This window comes from Myxocyprinus asiaticus, chromosome 45 (assembly GCF_019703515.2).
Source record: "Myxocyprinus asiaticus isolate MX2 ecotype Aquarium Trade chromosome 45, UBuf_Myxa_2, whole genome shotgun sequence".
In the NCBI taxonomy this organism is placed as follows: Eukaryota; Metazoa; Chordata; class Actinopteri; order Cypriniformes; family Catostomidae; genus Myxocyprinus; species Myxocyprinus asiaticus.
In genome coordinates, this window is record NC_059388.1 from 18,361,599 (window position 1) to 18,386,613 (window position 25,015).

Genomic DNA, 25,015 nt, shown 5'->3' on the forward strand with positions numbered 1-25,015 from the left:
ATACGTGCAGATTGACAAACATTAATTTAAATTGTACTTTTTTGACATTAAGCCTATATAATGCAAATATAAATGTATAAAATTCACAAAAATGTATAATGGAGCTGCAAATCTGACAGCACACAAAAAGGGAAATCAGTTTTTCTCCACAATAGGATTGATCGTTAAATTCGCAGTGACGTCAGTGGCGCGTATGTCACCTGACTTGGAACTAAATAGCGTTCAGACCGGAGCAATCGATGCATAGAGGAAGAAGTGTGGACAAGCGGCTGACATTAAACGTTTCTTTGAAAATACGTTTCTCTTTCGTAATGGTAACGTCTGTGAAGCTCAATACCGGGGCAGAGATGCCCGTCATCGGTCTGGGCACATGGAAGGTATAGTCTGGTTACTTCAGTTAATAAAGAGCGATCAAGTTGCATTGCATAAGTCGGCACGTTGCATGGTCAGTTCATGCCTATATAATAAGTTACACATTTTAAAGCATGCAAAAGAGGAAATAAAAGATGCTGTTAGAATGTCTTTGCACAGTAATTATGTGACTGCAAAACAAACGGTAAACGGACGGGCGTAGCTGCAAAAAAAGAAAAAATAATTGTAAATCGGGTTATTCAACAAAAAGTTTGCACGATTTCGATAGTTTAATTATGTGAAAAAAATGACGTTATTAATAAAGTCACACTAGTAAATAATCTGCGTTGAGTAATTTTTAGAAAATTAATGTTTGCTTTTAGAAGGAAAAAAAAAAAAAAAAGCGGACATGAAACTGGAAGAGTTTTTTAAAGTTCCTGCAAGGTTAAATTAACGAGAGGACTTGCTTGCTCACAGTGACAAAGCAAATCCACAGATATCAGTCTTGTGTGTGGCTTTAGGCTGATAACATTCAATAAGACTTTTATTAGAAAGATAACATGAGAGATATAATCTAAAGAGGCCAAAGGTCAAGAATTCCTGATCTCAAACGCAAGAATCATGTTGAAACGGTCTTTTCAAAACACTCTGTGAACACATGGTGAACGTTAAAAGTGGTTCTTACGAAACATTTAAAGAAATTGTACTGGTGCTATTTTAGAAGAAGAAACAAAGAAAGTATATTTTGCATGTAATGAAGTCTGTATCTTTTTTTATGGTGACAATTTACATGACAGTTATGCACATTATACCCACAATTCTAATATATATTGTGTGTAATATATATAATACAGTACTGTGCAAAAGTCTTAGGCACATAAGATGCTTCACAAAAACATTTGTCTTAAGATGGTTATTTATATCTTCAGCTTTAGTGTGTCAATAGGAAATATACATTTTAGACTCCCAAACATTTCTTTGGCCCTGCAACAGATGGCATGGTCCTGACAGAGCCCCCCTACTGAATATTGAGTCAGTCTGGGATTACAAGAAGAGACAGAAGCAATTGAGGCAGCCGAAATGGAAGAACTGTGGTGAATTCTCCAAGAAGCTTGGAACATCCTATCTGCCAACAACTGGACTTTGTGTAACTTTAATTGATAAATGAAATCTATTTATGGCATTATTTTTGAAGACATCCACACTATGCAACATTTTTCCCAAGTGCCTAAAACTTTTGCACAGTACTGTGTGTGTGTGTGTGTGTGTGTGTGTGTATATATAAAACCGTATTTAATTTGTGAAGTATGAGTGCCTTTCATTTTTGCTTATTAAAAAATACATTGTACAACAGCAGTAATTAGACAGTAAAGTTTGTCTTGACAAAGCCTTTTCTGAAAGTTTAAAATAGTTTTAAGTTTGATGGTTATACAGACCACCAACCAGCTAGCTAGATAAACCTTTAGATGGATGGATGGATGAATGCTGCTAGGCATTGCTAGCAAGCAGGTTTTAGCAGGTAGCTAGACATCGCTAACTTGTTGTTAGGCATTAATAGCATTTTTTAGCATTTAGGTAGGCATTGCTAGCTTGTTGGTAGGCATTGGTGGTATTTTTAGCATGTAGATAGGCAGGTTTTAGCATGTAGCTAGGCATTGCTAACTTGCTGCTAGGCATTGATTGCATTTTTTAGCATTTAGTAAGGCATTGCTAGCTTGTTGTTAGGCATTGGTAGCATTTTAGCATGTAGCTAGGCAGGTTTTAGCATGTAGCTAGGCATTGTTAGATTGTTGTTAGGCATTGATAGCATTTTTAGCATGTAGCTAGGCATTGCTAGTTTGTTGTTAGGCGTTGATAGCATTTTTTAGCATTTAACAAGGCATTGCTAGCTTGTTAGGCATTGATAACATTTTTTAGCATTTAGCAAGGCGTTGATAGCATTTTTTTAGCATTTGACAAGGCATTGCTAGCTTGTTGTTAGGCATTGATAACATTTTTTAGCATTTAGCAAGGCATTGCTAGCTTGTTGTTAGGCATTGATAACATTTTTTAGCATTTAGCAAGGCATTGCTAGCTTGTTAGGCATTGGTAGCATTTTAGGATGTAGCTAGGCAGGTTTTAGCATGTAGCTAGGCATTGTTAGCTTGTTGTTAGGCATTGCTAAAATGTTTTAGCTTCAAGCTAGGCTTTGCTATCATGTTGCTAGGCATTGCTATCTTGTGTTACAGTAATGAGAATTATCATTGAAATCAATGGGAACAGTGAAAGGAAAATGCCTAGACTTGTTGTGGTAATGCGAATTTGGTTGGTAAGATGTGCTTAAAGGGATAGTTCGTTCAAAAATGAAAATTCTCTTATTTACTCACCCTCATCCCAGATGTGTATGACTTTCTTTCTTCTGCAGAACACAAATGAAGATTTTTAGAAGAACATTTCAGCTCTGTAGGTCCATATAATGTAAGTGAATGGGTGCCAACATTTTGATGCTCCAAAAAGCACATAAAGGCAGCATAAAAGTAATCCATAAGACTCCAGTGGTTAATTCTATATCTTCTGAAGCGATATGATAGGTGAGTGTGAGAAACAGATCAATATTTAAGTCCTTTTTTGCTAGAAATTCTTTTTCCTGCCCAGTAGGGGGTGTATGCATGAAGAAGGTGAATCATCAAAAACTCAAGAAGAATGTGAAAGTGAAAATTAAAGTGGAAATTGACTGAGCAGGGAGGAGAATATATAGTAAAAATGTACTTATATTGATCTGTTTCTCACCAACACCTATCATATCACTTCTAAAGACATTGATTTAACCACTGGAGTCTTATGAATTACTTTTATGCTGTCTTATGTGATTTTTGGAGCTTCAAAATGTTGGCACCCATTCACTTTCATTGTATGGACTTACAGAGCTGAGATTCTTCTAAAAATCTTTGTTTGTGTTCTGCTGAAGAATACACATCTGGGATGGCATAAGGGTGAGTAAATGATGAGAGAATTTTCATTTTTGGGTGAACTATATCTTTAAGTGTCTGGAAAATGTCACAATGCAAAAAAATCTTAATGGTCCTAAATGCAGGCTTAATTTTTTTTTTAATGCAAAATTTAATTTCATATTTTATATTGATTTGGGGTTAAATATCACCAGGACATTTTCTTGACAGGTTTCATGAGAATCACCCAAAATGTCTCGCATTAGAGTGACAAAATTGTTCTGAAATATTTTCTTTTCCATCTGTTTATGAGATCTCCAGGATGTGTGACATCTGTCATATATTAAAAATTTAGTTTTACTGATGGGATCGCTGTACTGCCGTTTTTCTTAAAGTCTGCTCCGGGTAAAGTGGCAGAGGCTGTCAAAGTAGCCATTGCTGCAGGGTACAGACACATTGATGGGGCCTTTGTGTACCAGAACGAAACAGAGGTTGGAGAGGGAATTCAGGCCATGATTAAAGATGGTGTGGTAAAGAGAGAGGAGCTGTTTGTGGTCAGCAAGGTATGTAAGCTTGCCCTGTTAAACACCATTTATTTCAAGAATTTCATGAAATTTGTTAAAAATGAATAAGAAATAGTTTCTTTATGATTAATGAAAACCATTTAATCACATTTATTTTGCTTTCAAAGCTTTGGTGCACCTTTCACGACAAGTCCCTAGTGAAGGGTGCTTGTCAGAAGACTTTAAGTGACCTTAAGTTGGATTACCTGGATCTGTACCTGGTTCACTGGCCAATGGGCTTTAAGGTGCTTTATTAGTTTGAGAAATTTTGACGTCTCTGCAATTTTTGTAGCGACGCACTTATTTAAAACTTTTTGTTAAGGCATGGGCTCCATAAATACGTAGACCCCTTAACAATTTGACTTGTAACTTCCGAAAGTCCCTATAAAACCACTTCTCTACAGTTTGTCTGTCACTCATTCATGGGTTGCATTCAGTGTTGGTTGTCATAATGAAAGCCAAGAGTGGTGATGATTTGGTGTAATTACTAAGATCAGACAGTAACACCTGTGCTGTTTCAGTAAAGAATATTGTTGGATGTCATTGTTGCTTTTCAGGCTGGGTCAGAGTTGTTCCCACTGGACAGCGAAGGGTTAACCATCAGTGATGACACCAATTTCTTGGACACCTGGGAGGTAAGATGACCTCAACAAGTACATGGACTAGTACATTTCATTTGATTCTATTGTTGACATCGACAAGCATTCGTTTGTACTATTATTAAAATAATTATAATAATTGCTTGCCATTGCAATTCCAGCTCACATTGGCTACTCATTTTTGAAGCTGTTGAAATTAAACATTGTGTAATGTTTATGTTGTAGGCAATGGAGGAGTTGGTAGATGCTGGGTTAGTCAAGGCCATTGGTGTCTCCAACTTTAACAGAGAACAAATCGAAGCAATCCTGAATAAACCAGGACTCAAGTACAAACCGGCTAACAATCAAGTCAGTACCTTATACTCTTTAAAGGCCACCAGTGTTGTTTCTTTTGACTAATGTTTTAGATAAAGATCAACATTTATCTAATAAAAAGCATTTCACCCCCAGCAACTGTGTAATGCAATTGCTCCTTTAATTTCCTGCTATTTGTCAAGGACAGGCATGTTCTTTGTCTGATTATGGTCTTCAATTATTAGGACGCTGTCTGCATTGCAGCGTGCAGGCAAAGTGTTTACTTTAGGGGAGGATTTTATACTTGAGAACTGGGAATAGTGTGCTTTTATGTTCTTGTATTCAAAGTGAGCTCACTTTTATCCTGTATCCCATGATAAACTAAATAATTAATATTAAGGATCTCATATCTGATACCCAACATTTTGGATTGTTGTTACTTCCAGATTGAATGCCATCCCTACCTGAATCAGGAGAAGCTGATTAGCTACTGCCAATCCAAAGGCATTACAGTTACTGCATACAGTCCCCTCGGTTCTCCAGACAGACCATGGTAGGCCTTTCCGATGTGCTGAAATTAGTTTGAGTTGTATTGCGTTGTAGTATGTGAGTGCAGTTGGTGACCTTATATGGTTTAAATGAATGACATTTATCTTTCAAACTTAGGGCTAAACCAGAAGATCCCTCACTGCTTGATGACCCAAACATCAAAGCAATAGCAGAGAAACACAAAAAGACCACCGCCCAGGTAAAGACACTAAGGAGGCAGCCACCTACATCATTTAGAGCTTATTATAGACTTAAAACATGACATGTCTATTTGTCACCATGTACAGGTCCTCATCTGCTTCCAGATTCAGAGAAATGTGATCGTCATCCCGAAGTCAGTTACACCTCAGCGTATTCAAGAGAACTTTCAAGTAAGTTCATCTCAGCCATACATTCAGAACTCATTCACATTGTATTATTAGAAATGTGGCCAACATAGTCAATGAAATTGTGTCCTCTTAAAGACAACATGAAACAGCATTTGATTGTTGTACATTTAACTTCCATAATGTGATGTTTATTATAGGTTAATATTAATAATATATATTTTTTCATGAGCGGTGACTAGGACTGGGCTAGATGACGATAAATGTCGCGGCGATGATATAAAGTGTCAATCGATATCGATAATATCCATGTACGCAATGTGTGCTTTTCTATTAGTGGGCAGGGCTTCATGTGAGACTCAGAGAATTTAAAAAACATGGACAGCATTTTTATGGCATTAAAAATTGTTTGCAAATTCAATGACCTTCATCTCATGTTCGGCGTCTTCTAAGCACTTAATATGATTCTCATCTGATACGCTCATGTGTTTCATGTGCGTGTCGCGTGTGCTATCTCTGGAGCAAGTGTGCGCGAGTCCAGCAGGCTTCCCGATATTTACAGGAGAGTGCAGAGCGGGATCAGTTGTGCTACTCAATTATTTTTGACCAAGGAAAATCCTGAAAAATATCTCCACAGAACGGGATGACTCCCAATCAAGTAAAGAAAATTAAGAGGAGCTTGTTATTAAAACAGGTGCAACATCTGTTGTTTAGGTTCATAAAAGCCAACACAGAGCAGAACAAATTTATCTGCAAACTGTATTTTTATTTTTTTACTTGGACTATTGTTAAGTTTCAAATAAAAAGAAAAGTATTTGAGAGGAAGTATTTGGAAGTATATAAATCACTGACTGGTTTATCCAAAAATAGGCTGTACAATATGTTTTTTAATAAATTAACCAATTTTTGATTCTCCCCCCAAAAAAGTGCTATATGGGTGTATATATTTATACTGTTATCATGATATAAGATGTTTTTGCATAGCAAGACCTGGGGCATACATGGGGAAAGTAAATAGAGTAAATTTTAATGTCATATCTGTAAGGTCTCTGAATCATAGTGATGCCTTTGTGCATAAGAATGATGAGAAAGATGTTGAATTGTCATTTAATATTTCTCCACAGGTGTTTGATTTTGAACTGAGCGATGAAGACATGAAGACCATTTTGGGTTTCAACCGGAACTTCAGGGTTTGTCCAATGCATTGGTGAGTATGTTTTACTCTATGTGAAAAGAGAAGAAATTAGAGCGGTATTGAAGGATGCATCTTAGGCCTGTTTCACACTGCTTGCGCAAGCAGCGTATATTAATTTTATAATATGGGCGTGAAATATGTCTCTGTCAGGCTTTATGCAAGTTATGGACACAGCACACAGTAACAGGCACACAAACAGCACTTTCTATTCAGTGAATTTGATTTAATCCAGATGATTAAGCAGTTTATAGCTACAGTTTGGGGTTTGGGTTCCATTCCTTGTTGATCACTAAGGTTTTGGAATATAAATGTGATCTCCTTCCTCATGTAAATCAGGTTTCATACTGATTTGCAATAGTTATTAGTAGTTTGTAATACTTCTCAGTAGGCCATAGCCATTTTATAATTGATGGCCCTCAAAGGAAATACTGCATGTGGTAACCCAAAAAGCATGTTATTTTCTGTATAGCACCAGTTTGATTACACAACAGAAGTGCTGTCATTGTGAAAGCCTGCCATTGTGCTTATGCAAACTGTGAAACAGTTTCACTCTGCATCATATTATAGTAATATTATAGTTAATGTGTGATTTCCCTCCTCATCTGTCATCCCAGGGGTGTAAAGCACAGAGACTACCCATTTAATGCCGAGTATTAAAAGATGACATCTCAAAACATGCTGTCTGGTGGAAATGAATTCCTCTGCTCCTGGAATTGTTGTCTTGGCAGATGATTAATGTACTTGCAAAACAGTTTTTCACTGATACTGAGAAAATGGTAAAGCTTGCAGTTCATCCTTATGTGCTTTGTTATAGCTATAACTTTGCCAAATTCTCCACTGACCTCAGACATGTCTCATTTGTTAGTATTAATGTAAATTGATGGCTGTAACAGTTACACAGTTTGGTGTACACACAATTATTGCACCTGACAAACAAAAAACAATTCCTCATTAAGAAATTAGATGAAATTACAAGTATGCACATGTAACTAGAAGTTTTATTTGAAAGATGTTATAGACTTTGCCCAATTGGTAAATTAAAATGATAAAGTGCATGCTTTAACAAGTTATGAATTGGTTCAGAGAATATATATATATATTTTTTTAAAATGTTGACAATATTTGTATAATTTGATATAAAAGCACTTCCAGTTTATTTGCAAGATCATCTAATGTTTGGTGTGTTGTCTGATGCGTTGAAGATCAACATAAACTCCTAACTCAAACATCTCTGTTTTGTCTTTAACAACTTATTTGGACATTTATCCAAGTTTTTTACCCTACAGTGGCTTAATCTCAGTTAAATAAATGCTGATAATGTGGTTTTTATACATAACCGTGTTTATCAGTTATCACTTCCTTGCCATATGTTATCATACTATATTATATATATATATTAGCTTTAATATTCTGCATGCAATGGATAATCCTTATGATTGGAAGCCCTGCAACAAGAAAGAAAGTAGGCCATTAGTTGATGTTTCCAGGAATTTAATACTACACAAATGGATACAAAGTCTACATCAATCTACATAACCATGACTCACCATTCCAACATAAAAGCTCTCCAGTTTCTGTTAAAACTCATTATAGTGTTGATCTCCTCTTTACTCATCTCAAAATCAAAGACCTGCAGCAATAAAAGAACCACATCTGTAGATATATACTGTACATACATAAACACTGAATAACATGTACATTACATTGATATGTATATGTGTTGTTATCAGTTATCTGTTAATTCAGTACTCGTTTAACATATAGAAATGGTTTAATTAAAATAGGAATACCTGGAAATTCTCTTTGATTCTGGCAGGGTTGACAGATTTAGGAATAACCACAACATTTCTCTGCATGTGGAAGCGGATTAGGACCTGAGCATATCATATGACAAAGAACAATCTTTGTGATCCATAAACAGTTTATGGATATGTGTTGACTTAAAGCAATACAAAAAAACTTGCAACATGTGAGTTTACACCTACCTGTGCTGTGGTTTTACCATGCTTATCTGCAATGGCCTTGATCTTTGGTTCTTCCAGCAGAGATGGCTCATCTGGCGTTGCCCTAGAGAAAGTATAATCTATATGTATTAATATGTAGACTGATTAAATATTTCCATCCAGTAATAAGTCCAGTAAACAAAACAAAAAGCTAAATCAATATTCGGTTGTTGGCAAATAGGATGTTCCAAGATTCTTGGAGAATTTGCCACAGTTCTTATATCTATTTCGGCTGTCTCAATAGCTTTTATCTCTTCATTTAATCCCAGACTGATAGATGTTCAGTGGGGGGTCTGTGGGGGCCATGCTATCTGTTGTAGGGTTCCCTGTTCTTCTATTCTATTTACAAAAGTAATGTTTGGGAGTCTAAAATTTATATTTCCTATTGACACACTAAAGCTGAAGATATACATAACTATCTTAAGACAAATGTTGTTGTGAAACATCTTATGTGCCCAAGACTTTTGCACAGTAATGTGTATGTGTAAAAAAAAAAAAAAAAAAATATATATATATATATATATATATATATACACACACACACACACACACACACACACACACACACACACACACACACACACACACTCTACTGGTCAAAAGTTTTGAAACACTTGACTGAAATGTTTCTCATGATCTTAAAAATCTTTTGATCTGAAGGCGTATGCTTAAATGTTTGAAATTAGTTTTGTAGACAATAATATAATTGTGCCAACATATTCATTTATTTCATTACAAAACTAAAATTTTATTTAAAAAAGAAAAAAGGTTTTGAAACTGATGACTTGGACCAAATAATAAAGAAAAGCAGCCAATAAGTGCTCAACATAGATGGGAACTCCTTCAATACTGTTTAAAAAGCATCCCAGGGTGATACCTCAAGAAGTTGGTTGAGAAAATGTCAAGAGTACATGTCTGCTAATTCTAGGTAAAGGGTGACTACTTTGAAGATGATAAAATATAACACAGTTTTGATTTATTTTGGATTTTGTTTAGTCACAACATAATTCCCATAATTCCATTTATGTTATTCCATAGTTTTGATGACTTTACTATTATTTTAAAATGTGAAAAAAATGTATAATAAAGAATAAGTGTTTCAAAACTTTTGACCAGTTGTGTGTGTGTGTGTATATATATATATATACACACACACACTCTCACTCTCACTGGTCACTTTATTAAGTACACCTGTATATCTACTTATTCATGCGATTATCTAATCAGCCAATCATGTGGTAGCAGTGTAATGTATAAAATCATGCAAATACGGGTCAGGAGATTCAGTTAATGTTCACATCAACCATCAGAATGGGAGAAAAACAATTGATCTCGGTGATTTAGACCGTGGCATGTTTGTTGGTGCCAGACAGGCTTGAGTATTTCTGTAACTGCTGATCTCCTGAGATTTTCAAGCGCAACAGTCTCTACAGTGTATAGAGAATGGTGCGAAAAAAGAAATAAAAAAAACAGTGAGCGGCAGTTCTGTGGACGAAAATGCCTTGTTGATGAGAGAGGTCAACAGAGAATGGCCAGACTGGTTCTAGCTGACAGAAAGGCTATGGTACAATTGTAGTGAGCTGAATAGCATCTCAGAATGCACAACATGTTGAACCTCGAGGCGGATGGGCTACAACAGCAGAATACCATGTTAGGTTCCACTTCTGTCAGCCAAGAACAGAAAACTGAGGCTGCAGTGGGCCTACCATTTGTGCTCCTCAGCAGAAATCCAGATTTGTTAAACCAGGCGATGTTTTCCCAATCATCTACTTTCCAGTTTTGGTGAGCCTGTACCCACTGCAACCTCATTTTCCTGTTCTAAGCTGACAGTAGTGGTACCCGGAGGGGTCTTCTGCTGCTGTAGCCCATCCACCTCAATGTTCAATATGTTGTACATTCAGAAACGCTTTTCTGCATAGCACTGTTGTAACGCGTGTTAATTTGGGTTACTGTCACCTTCCTGTCAGCTTGGACCAGTCTGGCCATTCTCCTCTGACCTCTGTCATTAACAAGACATTTTCGCCCACAGAACTGCAGCTCGCTGGATGTTTTATGTTTTTCACACTATTCTCTTTACACTCTAGAGGCTCTTGTGCATGAAAATTCCAGGAGATCAGCAGTTACAGAAATACTCAAACCAGCCCGTCTGGCACCAACAATCATGCCACGGTCTAAATCACTGAAATAAATTTTTTTCCCCATTCTGATGGTTGATGTGAACTTTAACTGAAGCTCCTGACCCATATCTGTATGGTTTTATACATTACACTGCTGCCACACAATTGGCTGATTAGATAATCGCATGAATAAGTAGACGTACAGGTGCACCTATAAAGTGGCCGGTGAGTGTATATGTATATATACACAGATGAGCCAAAACATTATGACCACCTGCCTAATATGCTGTTGGTTTTCTGTGTGCTGCCAAAACAGCGCCAACCCACCGAGACATGGACTCCACAAGATACCTGAAGGTGTCCTGTGGTATCTGGCACCAAGAAATTAGCAGCAGATCCTTCAAGTCCTGTAAGTTTCGAGGGGAAGCTGCCGTGGATTGGACTTGTTGGTCCAGCACATCCCACAGATGCTCAATCTCAATTGAGATCTGGGGAAATTGGAGGCCAGGGCAGCACCTCGAACTCTTCATCATTTTCCTCAAACCATTCCCAAACAATATGTGCAGTGTGGCAGGGCGCATTACCCTGCTGAAAGAGGCCTCGTTGTCCTCGCGCATCGATGAGCCTTGGGCGGCCAACACTCTGTCGCCGGTTTGTGGTTTTTCCCTCTTCGGACCACTGTCGGTAGGTACTCGCCACTGCTGACCGACAGCACCCCACAAGCCTTGCCGTTTCAGAGATGCTCTGACCCAGTCGTCTGGCCATAACAATATGGCCCTTGTCAAAGTCGTTCAGGTTTTTACTCCTGCCCATTTCTCCTGCGTTCAGCAAGCTGACTATGAGAACTGATTGTTTGCTTACATCTAATCTACCCAGACCTTGACATGTGGCCTTATTAGGAGATGATCAACGTTATTCGCCTCACCTGTGAGTGGTCATTATATTTTGGCTCATCAGTGTATATATAAACCATTTTAATCACCTTTTAGCCATTACTAATTAATTTTAAATGGTCCTGTAGTGAAAAAAGAATTTTTTAAAATAGAAATATTCAGTGTAGTCTCTCAATTATTATAAGATGCATAATAATCAGTGCTGGGTAGATTACTTCTGAATTGTAATCGGGTACTGATTACAAATTACATGACAAAATATTTAGTAAGTAATCTTGTGGATTACATTTTAATGTAATATAATCTGATTGCTTTTGGATTACTTCTGATCTAATTGTTTATTTGATGTCACATGGATTTAAGTAGAATAAACTTGTACCATTTTGACAATATTGCTTTAATGCATTAAAGAAAAATTTATGGATCAAAATATGATGTTTTGTGTACGTTTTTACTCGCCATTTGTCTGTTTCTGAGTAAAAAAAAAAAGGCAATTAAAATGTTATTGCTCCAGCAATTCTGACAGTTCAAATGCCATCCATGATGTGTGATAACAGATCAGACTAGTTATATTTGTGAATCAATGTAAAAAAAAAAAAAAAAAACCTTCTAAAAAGTTGTCACAAAAGCAAAAAGGCATTCATGTAAATTTTTGAAGCCGAGTACAAAAGCAATTGACGAAACTAAAACTAATGCCTCTTAAGTGTAATTATGGCTGGAGGTATAAGGTACAGTATGTGGGTGCAGTTTGGAAATAAAAATTAAATTATTTAAAAGACTAAGAGGGATTAATTATGAACAATTTACTACCTTTGCCTGATTAATAAATTATCATGTAATCCATTAAAAAGTAATCTAATTAAAGTACTTTATTTTTGTAATCCGATTATGTAATACGGATTACATGTAATCTGTTACTACCCAGCACTGATAATAATGCATGCATAATAATGATTAAAGAATATATACTGTAAATGTATAGCATGTCACACCACAGGACATATCAACCTTTCAAAAGCATTTCATGTCAACAACCCATTTATATTTTTCATGTGCCACAAATTGTATAGACTGTCCAATCTACATATCTTGCTCTATTCACCCTAAGTAAATCATGCAAGACTTTTTTGTTTGTCTGGTCTGTCTTTCATTAATTTTTTTTTATAATGAGGGTACCTACCATGGTCTGGTTGGGGAACCCAGAGGACTGTATGCAGTGACTGTAATGCCTTTGGACTGACAGTAGTTAATCAACTTCTCCTGAGTCAGGTAGGGGTGGCACTCAATCTGGGGATGAAAAATAAATATTGGTGACAACAGAAAGAAAAGTTTTTGGATGCTATGAACAGCCAAGTCTTAATCCATCTGTTTCAGATTTATTGAGAGAAACACAATACCTGATTGTTGGCAGGTTTGTACTTGAGTCCTGGTTTATTCAGGATTGCTTCAATCTGATCTCGGTTGAAATTGGAGATACCAATGGCCTTGACCAACCCAGCATCCACCAACTCCTCCATTGCCTTTGTAAGCACAATATAAAATCATGGTAATTCATAGTTGCAGAAAACTTACATTAATTGTAATTAATTGTTTTGATTCTGTGTGGTTATTTACCTCCCATGTTTCTAGAAAGTTGCTGTTGTCTGGAATAACACGGCCATCCTCATCAACTGGGAAAAACTCTTTTCCAGGCTGCCAGTTTAAATGTACATTGTTTATAAATGTTAACTTTTTATTGTTCTTGCTGACACAACTAAATATTACATACATTAAATATACAGTAAGCAATTCTGAATGACTCCTACCTTAACACCCATAGGAAAGTGCATAAGGTAGAGATCCACATAGTCCAGTTTAAGGTCTCTTAGGGTCTTTTCAAATGCCCCTCTTACCAAGTGTTTCTCGTGGTAAGTGCACCACAGCTTCAAAAGATGCAGGATTTAGTTTTAAATTTGTATAAAGTGAAACATTCTTTACAATTCTACAAATAATGTATTACTTATGTGATAAACCTTTTTTCATAATTCTAACCATGTGTTTCATTTCAGTATTTACCCAATTAGGGCATGTGTAACAGTGGATTAATACACACAACAATACACATTATACAAACACATAACCGTGTAAGATCAGTGACTTGGCTTGATGCTGTGTGAAATTCCTCAGCACATGACCGGCCATGTGAGACCTCCTGTCATGTGCCACAGAAACTAATTAAAATGTGCATCTACCTTGCTGACTATGAAAAGGTCTTCTCTCTTCACCACCCCTTGGTTGATCATAGCATTTATACCGGTCCCAACTTCATTCTCATTTTCATAGACATGAGCTCCATCAATGTGGCGGTAGCCGGCCAGTATGGCTGCCTTTACAGCTTCTTTTACCTGGCCTGGTTCAGACTGGTGGAAGTATTTATTTGAATTCACTTTAAATTGTTATATCACTAAAATGATGATTAAAATGCATATAAAAAGATTACAAAATTCATCAAAGAATCATTGTAAAACACTTCTAGTTTATAGAAGTATATATATGTTAAAACAACAGTAAAAGCAACAGTATAAAGCATTCAAAATGAAAATGTATTGTGGTAAAGCAGCAAAAAATAAATACTCACCCTCCATGTACCCAGTCCAACAATGGGCATTTTAGCACCATTATAGAGAGTTACAGTTGTCATTATGAATTTTAAAATAGAGCACTCAATAGATATAATATACAGAGCATTTGTTAACCCTCACACCTCTACAGTCTTCTTCATTAGCAGCCTTGTTGGCTGATGGTATTATAACCTGAGGTTGCATCTGAAGTTGATTGGTCAGGTCTTGAATCCACCCCTTTAAAGGGAGGGAGAGAAGTGCCTCAATCCTTACATTCCAACATCAGACATGTTTGCAGATAGATAGATATATATATTTTTTTAATAAGAAAATTGTTTTGTTCCTATTTTAAAATAACTAATATTATAACTCATTAATACTCCTTTTATTATAATCTTATATAATCAAGATTATAATCTAATCTTGCCTCTGAAAACCATGTGAATGCCAAAAATAATACAATAATAATATATAATACCAACAGTACCAATACTACAAACAAAAATTTTATTATAGCATTTGCCTTTGACTTTAAAGGTTATAGCCTATAACATGGCAGAACATATGCAAAATAAATATATCCATCCAAGATAAACACACAAAACAGTAAAACATGTTCAGATTACATAACTTTAAAATAACCTGTATATATTTATTTATTTTGTTAGGTTTTTTTATGCTTTTATTTTGAATTTAGAAACAGTACAGGGGATATACAGAACAGAGCCAGCCTAACTTTAATTCTTATGTTACATATTTATTGGGCTTATTATTATTATTATTATTATTAATAATAATAATAAAAACAACAAACAACTCTTACAAATGTTTCCCTCTGGCTGTTTTATTAATTGATGTATTCTTTTGTTGTTGTTGCCATGTTCAATTTTGCAGTATGTAACTGCTTTAGGTATGCAGATTGTTCTTGGCGTAATAATAATAATTAAAAAAAAAGAAGAAAATAGGGGCCTGGGTAGCTCAGCGAGTATTGACGTTGACTACCAGCCCAGGAGTCACGAGTTCGAATCCAGGGTGTGCTGAGTGACTCCAGCCAGGTCTCCTAAGCAACCAAATTGGCCCGGTTGCTAGGGAGGGAAGAGTCACATGGGGTAACTTCCTCGTGGTCGCGATTAGTGGTTCTCGCTCTCAATGGGGCACATGGTAAGTTGTGCATAGATCGCGGAGTATAGCAAGAGCCTCCACATGCTGTGAGTCTCCGCGGTGTCATGCACATTGAGCCACGTGATAAGATGCATGGATTGACGGTCTCAGAAGCGGAGGCAACTGAGACTTGTCCTCTGCCACCCGGATTGAGGTGAGTAACCGCACCACCATGAGGACCTACTAAGCAGTGGGAATTGGGCATTCCAAATTGGGGAGAAAAGGGGATAAAAAATAAAAAAAGAGTCAGCCTAATACAACATAAAATAAAAAAGTGAATGAAAAAGCACATACATAAGGTTACAAATATAAAACTATATATATATATATATATGTATATATGAAAACTAACAAACTCAATAAATCAATGCTTAAACATTTTCACTCATACAGCCTTTTCTAGAAAATTTATTGCATTTTTCAGGTTAGAGATTGTGTGTGATCACGACCTTTTTGAAACTACTGGTACATTTTGCTCTGGCAATTTCCCTTAATAAGAAGTTGTACCATACATTTCCATATTGATGGTATGTGGTACATTTACCAGTAAAGGCAACCCAACAATTTTCCTGTAATTTACCTGGATGTGAGAAAAGGACTGTTAATTCTTTTTAGCAAGTTTCTTTGAGGAGTCCAGAAGCTTTTATTTTGAAACTCTATACCTCGTTTTCAACCGAAAGTTTTAGATGTAGCTGCTTTCACATGACTCTCAACACTGGAATCAAAGACGTTCAGTAAAGTAATGTACATTTGCGTTTAAATCAGCTCATCCTGTGGAGGTGAAATGTGTAATGTTCCTCCAGTTTACTGCACGATATAACAAGCAGCGTATTATGTGGGATTGAAACTCCTTGAAAATATGGACATTGGACTCCCCAAACAAGCCGCGCAAATGGGTGAGAGTTATTACCCCATATCCATTTAAGGGTGTTTCTTCAACTTCGGGCGTTTTAACACTGTGGACGTCTAGGAAGCAAAGTTTCATTAAAACATGTTCACACTCTCAGTAGTTTATTTTTTTATTTGTCTACAAGCAATGTCCAACAGTTATGGCCGACTCCGTCTTGCTAAGGCTAATTTCTAAGGCTAAAAGCACAAATAAATTATATTGTCATATTGTTTTGCATAATTTGCCAAATTATAGCTTGGTTGTAATAATAAAAATATAATCCAATAAAAATATTGTGCTCACAAGTGTGGTATTTACCTTGATTTCTCTTCGTTTTCTTCAATCATTACTTGTCTCATGTCATCTCAAGCATGCTCATCACTGAAGCTTTGTACACTCAATTCTGAAAAGAAAAAATGGGGGGCCAAATTGTTTGGTGTGGTGGAAATGACAACACAACTGTGAGACAGTTTTTTAAATGGATAGAAATAATTTTCACTTAAAATCAGTTTTTTGAATAGAAATCAACCCTTGGGACATGAAACTGCCTGAAGTTGAAGAAACAGCCCTATGTGATTTTTTTAATCTTGAGATATCAAGCTGTTTGACTTGCTGATTTTGTGGATTTTGACGGTGGCTTCAAATCCCTTGCAATTTTTATTTCAGACAGAACTCCCCTCCCTCTGTCCTCCATACGACTCTTGGTCCCTCCTATACGCCTGATGTCTGCTTTCATGTGGAGAATTGTGCAGCAAATGGATGTCATGCAATATGGGATGCTGGCAGATTTTGTTTCATTGGTGTCAGAGACCGTTCCAGAACTAGTTAGTCGTAGACAAGGAGTTGAGCTTATTCTGGGATTGCGCGCAAGGGTAGGTGACCACAGATGCGTTATTTGTAAACACATCATTGTGGAAACCAGAGACTAAAAATGAAATATTTTCCATTTAGGTTTGTTCTGAGCAGAAACTGTGTTTTTTCGTTCTGGTTCCAGTCTTTTGCCGTCTCCTTTTCAATTGTTAACCGGTTAGAATGAAATTAAAGAACGGTTAATAACATTTTTTTTTTAATGACAGCACAACTGGTGCGTGATGAACCAGTTGCAGTGCTACCACTTACCAGATTTTTCAAGAAAAATATAAATAAAAAAGAGACATGGTCTTGAAAAACATTCTCAAAATATAGGACTTCCCTCAACCAAAATAAGTGATATGCAAAAAAACAAACAAACAAAAAAAAAAATATATATATATATATATATATATTAGTACACTGGCAGCCAAAGGTTTGGAATAATGTACAGATTTTGCTCTTATGGAAAGAAATTGGTACTTTTATTCACCAAAGTGGCATTCCTGTAGCACTTGCCATGGATGTGGCTGTCTTGTCGGGCACTTCTCACACACCTTACAGTCTAGCTGATCCTACAAAAGCTCAATGGCATTAAGATCCATAACACTCTTTTCCAATTATCTGTTGTCCAATGTCTGTGTTTCTGTGCCCACTCTAACCTTTTCTTTTTGTTTTTCTGTTTCAAAAGTGTCTTTTTCTTTGCAGTTCTTCCCATAAGGCCTGCACCCCTGAGTCTTCTCTTTACTGTTGTACATGAAACTGGTGTTGAGCGGGTAGAATTCAATGAAGCTGTCAGCTGAGGACATGTGAGGTGTCTATTTCTCAAACTAGAGACTCTGATGTACTTATCCTCTTATTTAGTTGTACATCTGGTCTTCCACATCTCTTTCTGTCCTTGTTAGAGCCAGTTGTCCTTTGTCTTTGAAGACTGTAGTGTACACCTTTGTATGAAATCTTCAGTTTTTTGGCAGTTTCAAGCATCGTATAGCCTTCATTCCTCAAAACAATGATTGACTGACGAGTTTCTAGAGAAAGCGGTTTCTTTTTTGCCATTTTTGACCTAATATTGACCTTAAGACATGCCAGTCTATTGCATACTGTGGCAACTCAAAAACAAACACAAAGACAATGTTAAGCTTCATTTAACGAACCAAATAGCTTTCAGCTGAGGTTGATATAATGGCAAGTGATTTTCTAGTACTAAATTAGCAATTTAGCATGATTACTCAAGGATACGGTGTTGGAGTGATGGCTGCTGGAAATGGGGCCTTTCTAGATTTGATCAAAAATGACTTTTTTCAAATAGTGATGGTGCTGTTTTTTTTACATCTGTAATGTCCTGACTATACTTTGTGATCAGTTGAATGCCACTTTGGTGAATTAAAGTACCAACTTCCTTCTGAAACAGCAAAATCTGTGCATTATTCCGAACTTTTGGCCGCCAGTGTATATTCCCCATGTGGGGGAATTATCAGCATAGAAATCATAACAAGCAAAGTATACAGTAGCCTATATAAAATAACGTCTTAATAAATATATATTCTTAATATTAAATATATCCCCCAAAATATTTAAAATACTTCAATAATATATCTGTCCATCTAAAACCATTAATAGCCAAAATCTCTCTCTACTGCATGCATGCACACACTGTTTGAGTGTATTTGGACTTAACGTCTAAACATGTAATAATTATTTCATTTTGATTATTTGTTTTAATTACAGATCTGTTTGCAGTCACAACCCAGCAGCATTAAATCTGTATCAATGCATTATATCTAACAATAATTCAGTGACGACTTGGAAACAACTGAGAAATTTACTTTTTACCTCAATATTTTTTCTCGTATCTGGATTAACCGTGCATGTATACATAGTAATTATGTATAGTTGTCTAGTAAAAGGTCTTCAGTATGTCACTGAAGGCTACATCCACAACATGCAGTAAGGCAAAGAAATGTGTGATGCAGCAGTTTCCTTCAGAATCAATGCACATGCTTATCATTTTCAGCTTAAAAGAGAGAAGCCTATTTTTTTGGGCAAAAGGAAGTGGTGTAGTTCCGAAAATGTACTGTAATAAACCATTTCGACTTTGGTTTCATGAATAAAATTACTGGAACGAAATTAATGGTTATTAACCGGTTACCAACAACTAAAAAAAGCAAAAACATTTTCTCTTCGAAACAATTGAAAGGGACTTTGTTCCTGTTTTCGGTTACGTTGTGCAAAAAAAAAAAAAACGTTCCTTGGAACATTTTCAGTCCCTGGTGGAGACTATCCTTACTAAAAGCTTTTTTCTCTTCCCTCCAGCTCATATTGAAGTTGTGTGAAAGTGATGACCCTGACGACATGCTCGCCATCCAGCCACACCTCAACAGCATTCAGCTCGTAAATCTCATTCAGCTTCTGTAGTACTATATTTTGAGATGCTTTAAACGTTCAAATGTTTATCTTATAATATTGTAGATTTGTATGTTTTAAATACTTTAAAATGTTAAGGAGTGATGTCAGACAGGTGGATTCTGTGATGCCAAACAGGTGGATAACACTGCGGTGGGAGATGCAGGTGTTTGTTTTGTGGAGCTGGTCCAAAAACTCATTAAAGATGTGGATGAGAGGGAGCATTTCTTCCAGGTCAGATCTAATAAACATGCACTCTGTAAACATTCTTAACTCTAGAACCAGTAACCACTTTTGCCTGATTTCTACAGCATGTGTTTCCAGTGGATTTTGGCACTGACTTTGACTCAGCCATTCAGGTTCTGATGTGGCATTTCCTGTCCAGGCTGGCGAACTTACTTCCAGTCCCTGACCTCCAACAGGTGGGCAGTCAGGGTGAATCTGGAATCATTCTTCCCAGGAAACTAGTCTCCATTAACCTGAAAAGAACAGTAAACATGGAATTTGTTTTTACTATGTAAAATGGGGGTTCAGCAAAGCCAAATCACAAACACAAATTATACATTATGTTTTGAATATTATTTGTAGTTTTAAACTTCATGCTAATGATAAAATTAGTTCTATATTCTAACAGATGTACTTGAGTTTTTTGCCATTGATCGCAACTTATGTGCATATGCTCATTTGTTTTTCCATTATGATCTAAACTGATTCTGAAGTTTCTCTTTCAGTCTATTGTATGGATATTATACTTTCTGTTTTCAGTACAAAATTAGGCTGAAACCTAATCGTATATGTCCTAAAAGTGCTTTCAATAACTTTGTTTTCAGACTTTAGCTTGGCTTGACCTCACGTTGCCTGTTTCTAAAGATTGTGAGGAGTTCATGAGTCAGTCAGATCATCTGAAATCACTCCTTGACCACCACAAGAATCTCGGACATTTAGATACCAACAGTAAGTACCTTATTAAAAGTCTCTTTGTCGATTTGCTGCAGATACAGAAGCAACGTTTTATAATGCCATAAATGCAATAACAAATGCTCTTTATTCACTGTGATTACCTGCACCACATTATTTTACAGCTTCACATCAGCCCCTAAGTGTAGGAAGTTGCATCCTGTCCACACTCTCTGGTAAACCATTTGACATCCCTCAGCATGGTGTAGGTCACATTCAGATTTTTAGACAAACTTCAGACCACTTTGAGGAAAGTGCCATGGAGACAGTGGAAGGGATGTCTGAATGGACAGAGGCTCAGGTAGGAAATGTTCAGGATGGAGAGCGGTTACCTCTCATCACAGGCTCTGGGCAGAAGAGGGAAGACAAATCTGGCTGTAATTTGGATGATACTGTGCTAACACTTCAAAAAGACCGTAGATCCGAAGATGAGGCAGAGATGGTGGTTTCAGAGAAATCAGACTCTAATGCTGAGCGGTCAGAAATCCTGTCTCCGTGTAGCCCCTCTTTGGCGACACAATCAGTGACTGAGGAAAATGCTGTACCAAAAATACCTTTGGACACACGCAGATCTGCACGGAAGCCTAAGACCACATGGAAGATTAAAATAGTGAACCTTCAAAAGCACAAGAGAAAGTCAGCAACTCCTAAAAGAATGTATGCAAGAAACCTGCAGAATCAAGCCGAGTTAGATCCTGTTCCCTCAGACATGTAAGCTGATGGTGATGCTTGTAGTCACAATTCATTCATGTTATTCTGTGGTGGCATTCATTAGATAAACAGATATTTTTGAACAGATATACAGCCTGTAAGTGTCTTCGTCTAAAAGTATTCCGAGTACACAGAGCGAATATAGAATGTTTTTGTATTTATACTGTAATCTTTTGAGACCTGGTATTAATGACCTGTTGTAATGATTGTGGTAACATTGCTAAATGTGTTAAATGTCCTATTTTTTAGGGATGTCATCAAAGGCTTTGACGAGTCTGATTTTACTTCAGATGAAAGGAACAGAGGTGAATCACATTTCTCTGGGCATCTCATCATCTTTTTCATAGCAGAATACACAAGGCAGCCAAACCAAACAGCTGATCACTATTTCTTCTTGCAGATGGATCCTCTCACAGCTTCTCATGCTTGCAATGCCCGTTCAGTGACTCTAAGGAAGAAAACCTTAGGATTCATATAAAGGAAGTCCACTCAACTAAGGTTAAGGGGAGTGATGATGGTGCAGAGGCTGCAGTTGATCCATTGTTGCCTAACAGCTGCCACATTTGTGGTAAAAGCTACCGGTTCCCATACTTACTGAAGGCCCATCAGCGCACACACACAGGGGAGTGTCCTTTTCTCTGTCCGGTGTCTGAGTGTAGCCGTAGTTTCTCCCATTCGAGAGCCCTGCGCCGCCATCAACTCGTTCATGCCTCCGAAGATGCACAAACAAATGATTCTCTGCAGAAAAAAAAGAAGAAACCAAAAAAGAAAAAGAAAAAACCTCAGACCTACAACTGTCTGTACTGTGGAGAGACCTTTAGCTCCATCGCAGCCAGGAGAGACCATCACCAGACCCACCCTGAAGATAAGGTGCATCGCTGCAACTCCTGTGGGAAGCAGCTTAGCTGTCAGGCAGCTCTTATTAGACACAAGCGTATCCATGACGAAGATCGACCCTATAAGTGCACAGAATGTGACTCTACCTTCATCTGCTCAACCACCTACAAACGGCACATGTTGACCCACCAGCCTGAGAGACCATTCCTTTGTACCTGTGGGAAGGGGTTCACGTATAGGGGTGCTCTTTTGGCTCACCAGCGCATACACATCCAATCTGAGGACAGACCGTTCCGTTGCATGGATTGTGGAAAGGGGTTTCTTTACCGTGGGGCTTTGGCGCAACACCAGAGGACCCACTCCAAAGAGAAACCCTTCCCTTGTGCACACTGTGGCGAGAATAGTAATACAGAGAATTCTCTTTGTTCACACTCAACCAGCCACACCACAGAGAAAAGTTACAAATGCACCTTGTGTGACAAGTCATTCGCGTTCAAGGCCAGTCTGACTCGACATAAACGTACACACACTGGAGAGAGGCCTTTTCTCTGTTCTGACTGCGGAAAGGCCTTTTTTTCTTTTGGAGAGTTGCTCAAGCACCAGCGCTACCACACGGGGCACAAACCTTTCCAGTGCCCAGACTGCGAAAAGAGTTTCACTCAAGCCTGCTACTTGCAAGTCCACATGAGGCACCACACGGGTGTACGCCCCTACTCCTGCTCCCAGTGCAATAAGAGCTTCTTTAGTTCTTACCGCCTCAAGAGACACCTGCGGATTCACACTGGAGAGAAACCCTTCCAGTGCTCTGAGTGCGGAAAAAGATTTCGACAGTCGTATAATCTGAAGGTGCACCTGCAGATTCACCAAGAAAAGAAACCTGAAAGTAGGACAGTTAGTACCTTTTAGTACTATTGCAGGCATTGTCATTACTAAACGTGAAAGAGGATCACAGTATTACAAGGTTCAAGCGATGACATACTTTTGCTTTTTTGTTTTATGTCTGTTCTCACTCAGATGATCAAGTCATTATCAGTGCTCCAGAGTGCCAGAATAAAAGAACAAATGAATAAAAACGGTGTTGTCGATTTGATCTGCAGATTGCTAAAAATTGCTGGGCTAAATGCTAATGCCCCCAAAGCAAATCAAAACAAAAGGATAGGGGTATTAAAAAGTACATATGCTGAACAGTTTAAATTCTACATATTGCATTAGAAACGTTTCGACAGAGTTTTCAAACACCTTTTTGGCGCCAATTAGACACTCACGAACATACAGTAAGTAAATATTGTATGGTAAGTCGAAAACAGCATGGTTTGATTATTTTTTTTTATTACTGTAGATTTACATACAACAAGTATATCACAAAAAGTTATGTTTGTTTTGTTTAAAACGTTTAAACTACTAGGGGCGGGAAAGGACAATTTGGGTTGCCCTTGACAAGCATCAAACAGATACGTTTCAGACCCCACTCTGAAAGATATTGTATAGTTCCCACACAGTATCTTATCGTTTACGTGTATCTTGTCCTGTTAATTGGAACAATTTATAGCATAGTAAATCAGTTATTTAAACCTTTGTTAAAGAAAGATAACCAAAATTATCATGTGACGGAGTAAAAACCTTCGTTCGTGTCCTCTGCAGTGTGTGTTCTGTCCGCCAGATGTCACCAGCACAATGCCATTTACACGTGTTCAATGCTGTTACGGGTGCAGTTTTCATAATCTCCAGTCGCTTTTAATAACACGGCAGACATAAGGGAACAGGTATGACAGCATTATTTTTCAGCACTGAAAATATTTTTTAATTAAGATGAGTAATAAGCAACCAGCAATTGGGTTTATAAAGTGCGTGATGTTGCCCAGCACTTTATATTTGAAATTTACTCCTTAGACTTGTATAGGTTTATTCTCAATTTGACCGCAGCAAGAACAAATTGCTGAAAATCAAATTAGGAAAGGTCATAATTCATAATACCAGCCTGATTTTTACATGCAAAAATTTAAGTTGGTAATGGTGACTCTCAGGCCTTAAACATAATATAAGTGTGAGGTTGCCATAAAAAAAAAAAAAAAACAGTGAGTGCATATGAATAACCATTTTTCCACAATTCAACATGTTTCTCTATCCATTTGTCTCTCTCCTCTCCCTTGATTTCACAAGCAAAATGCAAGCTGTCATTAATGGAGTCCCCTCACAGAGAAACATACATTCAATACAGCTATATTAGAACACAAAGCAGCAAAGGGCAGACTCATGTGGGTGGTTGTTTGGAGTCTCTTGGCCCATTCACTCTGTCTGTAAGTGTTTCCAGCTGGGATGGGGTGCCACCTGCCCAGTGGCTGTGCCCTGACCTTCCACATACAGCAGGAGGGACGGAGTCATTTATTAATGCCGGAGGCACACTCTGCTTTTGAAGATCCATATGACTTTGAAATACTGAGTTGGTTTCTAAGAGGAAAATGTACCTCTATATCAGCTCTACATTTACAGGCTGTTTGTGAAGGGTATAAATCACACTGAACGATGGACTGCAGTGAAAACATTTTAAGCAAACTCAGCCTGAGCAAGTAACATGTCTGCATATAAATGAGACAAATTCAAAAAGTCAGTTTTTGTGGTTTGTTGATGGATAGGTTTGTCTGTTCTCATTTATTAGCAGTGTTGGGTATAATGCATTACTAAGTAATTCATTATTGTAATTAAATTACTTTTTCATAAAAAAAGAAAGGGATTACTCTTAATTTTCAATCATTTAATTTCAGTTACTTCTGATGTAACTGTTAAATACTGT

At 37.2% G+C, this 25,015-nt stretch overlaps 4 protein-coding genes across 5 annotated transcripts in view; 3 read left to right on the forward strand and 1 right to left on the reverse strand.

Moving 5' to 3' along the window:
* Positions 1-25,015, forward strand: part of LOC127434848 (prestin-like) — a 230,607-nt gene that overhangs the window by 42,306 nt on the left and 163,286 nt on the right. The gene's annotated exons all lie outside the window — the stretch shown is intronic.
* On the forward strand, positions 206-8,030 carry LOC127434852 (aldo-keto reductase family 1 member B1-like). The gene is made up of 10 exons (XM_051687873.1): positions 206-377; positions 3,674-3,841; positions 3,970-4,086; positions 4,399-4,476; positions 4,666-4,788; positions 5,181-5,287; positions 5,401-5,482; positions 5,571-5,654; positions 6,734-6,816; positions 7,419-8,030. Exons 1-10 carry the CDS (start codon positions 240-242, stop codon positions 7,459-7,461), a joined length of 1,023 nt encoding a protein of 340 aa, XP_051543833.1. The 5' UTR covers positions 206-239; the 3' UTR covers positions 7,462-8,030.
* Positions 7,785-14,628, reverse strand: akr1b1.1 (aldo-keto reductase family 1, member B1 (aldose reductase), tandem duplicate 1). Its single transcript, XM_051687874.1, has 10 exons — positions 14,435-14,628; positions 14,049-14,216; positions 13,623-13,739; positions 13,432-13,509; positions 13,215-13,337; positions 12,998-13,104; positions 8,790-8,871; positions 8,595-8,678; positions 8,352-8,434; positions 7,785-8,249 (listed from the first exon to the last, which is right to left on the reverse strand). Exons 1-10 carry the CDS (start codon positions 14,495-14,497, stop codon positions 8,207-8,209), a joined length of 948 nt encoding a protein of 315 aa, XP_051543834.1. The 5' UTR covers positions 14,498-14,628; the 3' UTR covers positions 7,785-8,206.
* On the forward strand, positions 15,755-23,301 carry LOC127434846 (zinc finger protein 567-like). 2 transcript variants are annotated; one of them, XM_051687864.1, is made up of 9 exons: positions 15,755-16,474; positions 17,134-17,339; positions 19,630-19,707; positions 19,831-19,953; positions 20,031-20,141; positions 20,550-20,673; positions 20,802-21,387; positions 21,637-21,692; positions 21,788-23,301. In XM_051687864.1, the coding sequence occupies exons 1-9, from the start codon at positions 16,438-16,440 to the stop codon at positions 23,128-23,130; spliced, it is 2,664 nt and encodes an 887-aa protein (XP_051543824.1). In that variant the 5' UTR covers positions 15,755-16,437; the 3' UTR covers positions 23,131-23,301. The 2 variants fall into 2 exon arrangements, with proteins under 2 accessions (XP_051543824.1, XP_051543825.1); XM_051687865.1 differs by having other exon boundaries at positions 19,858-19,953; positions 21,788-23,300.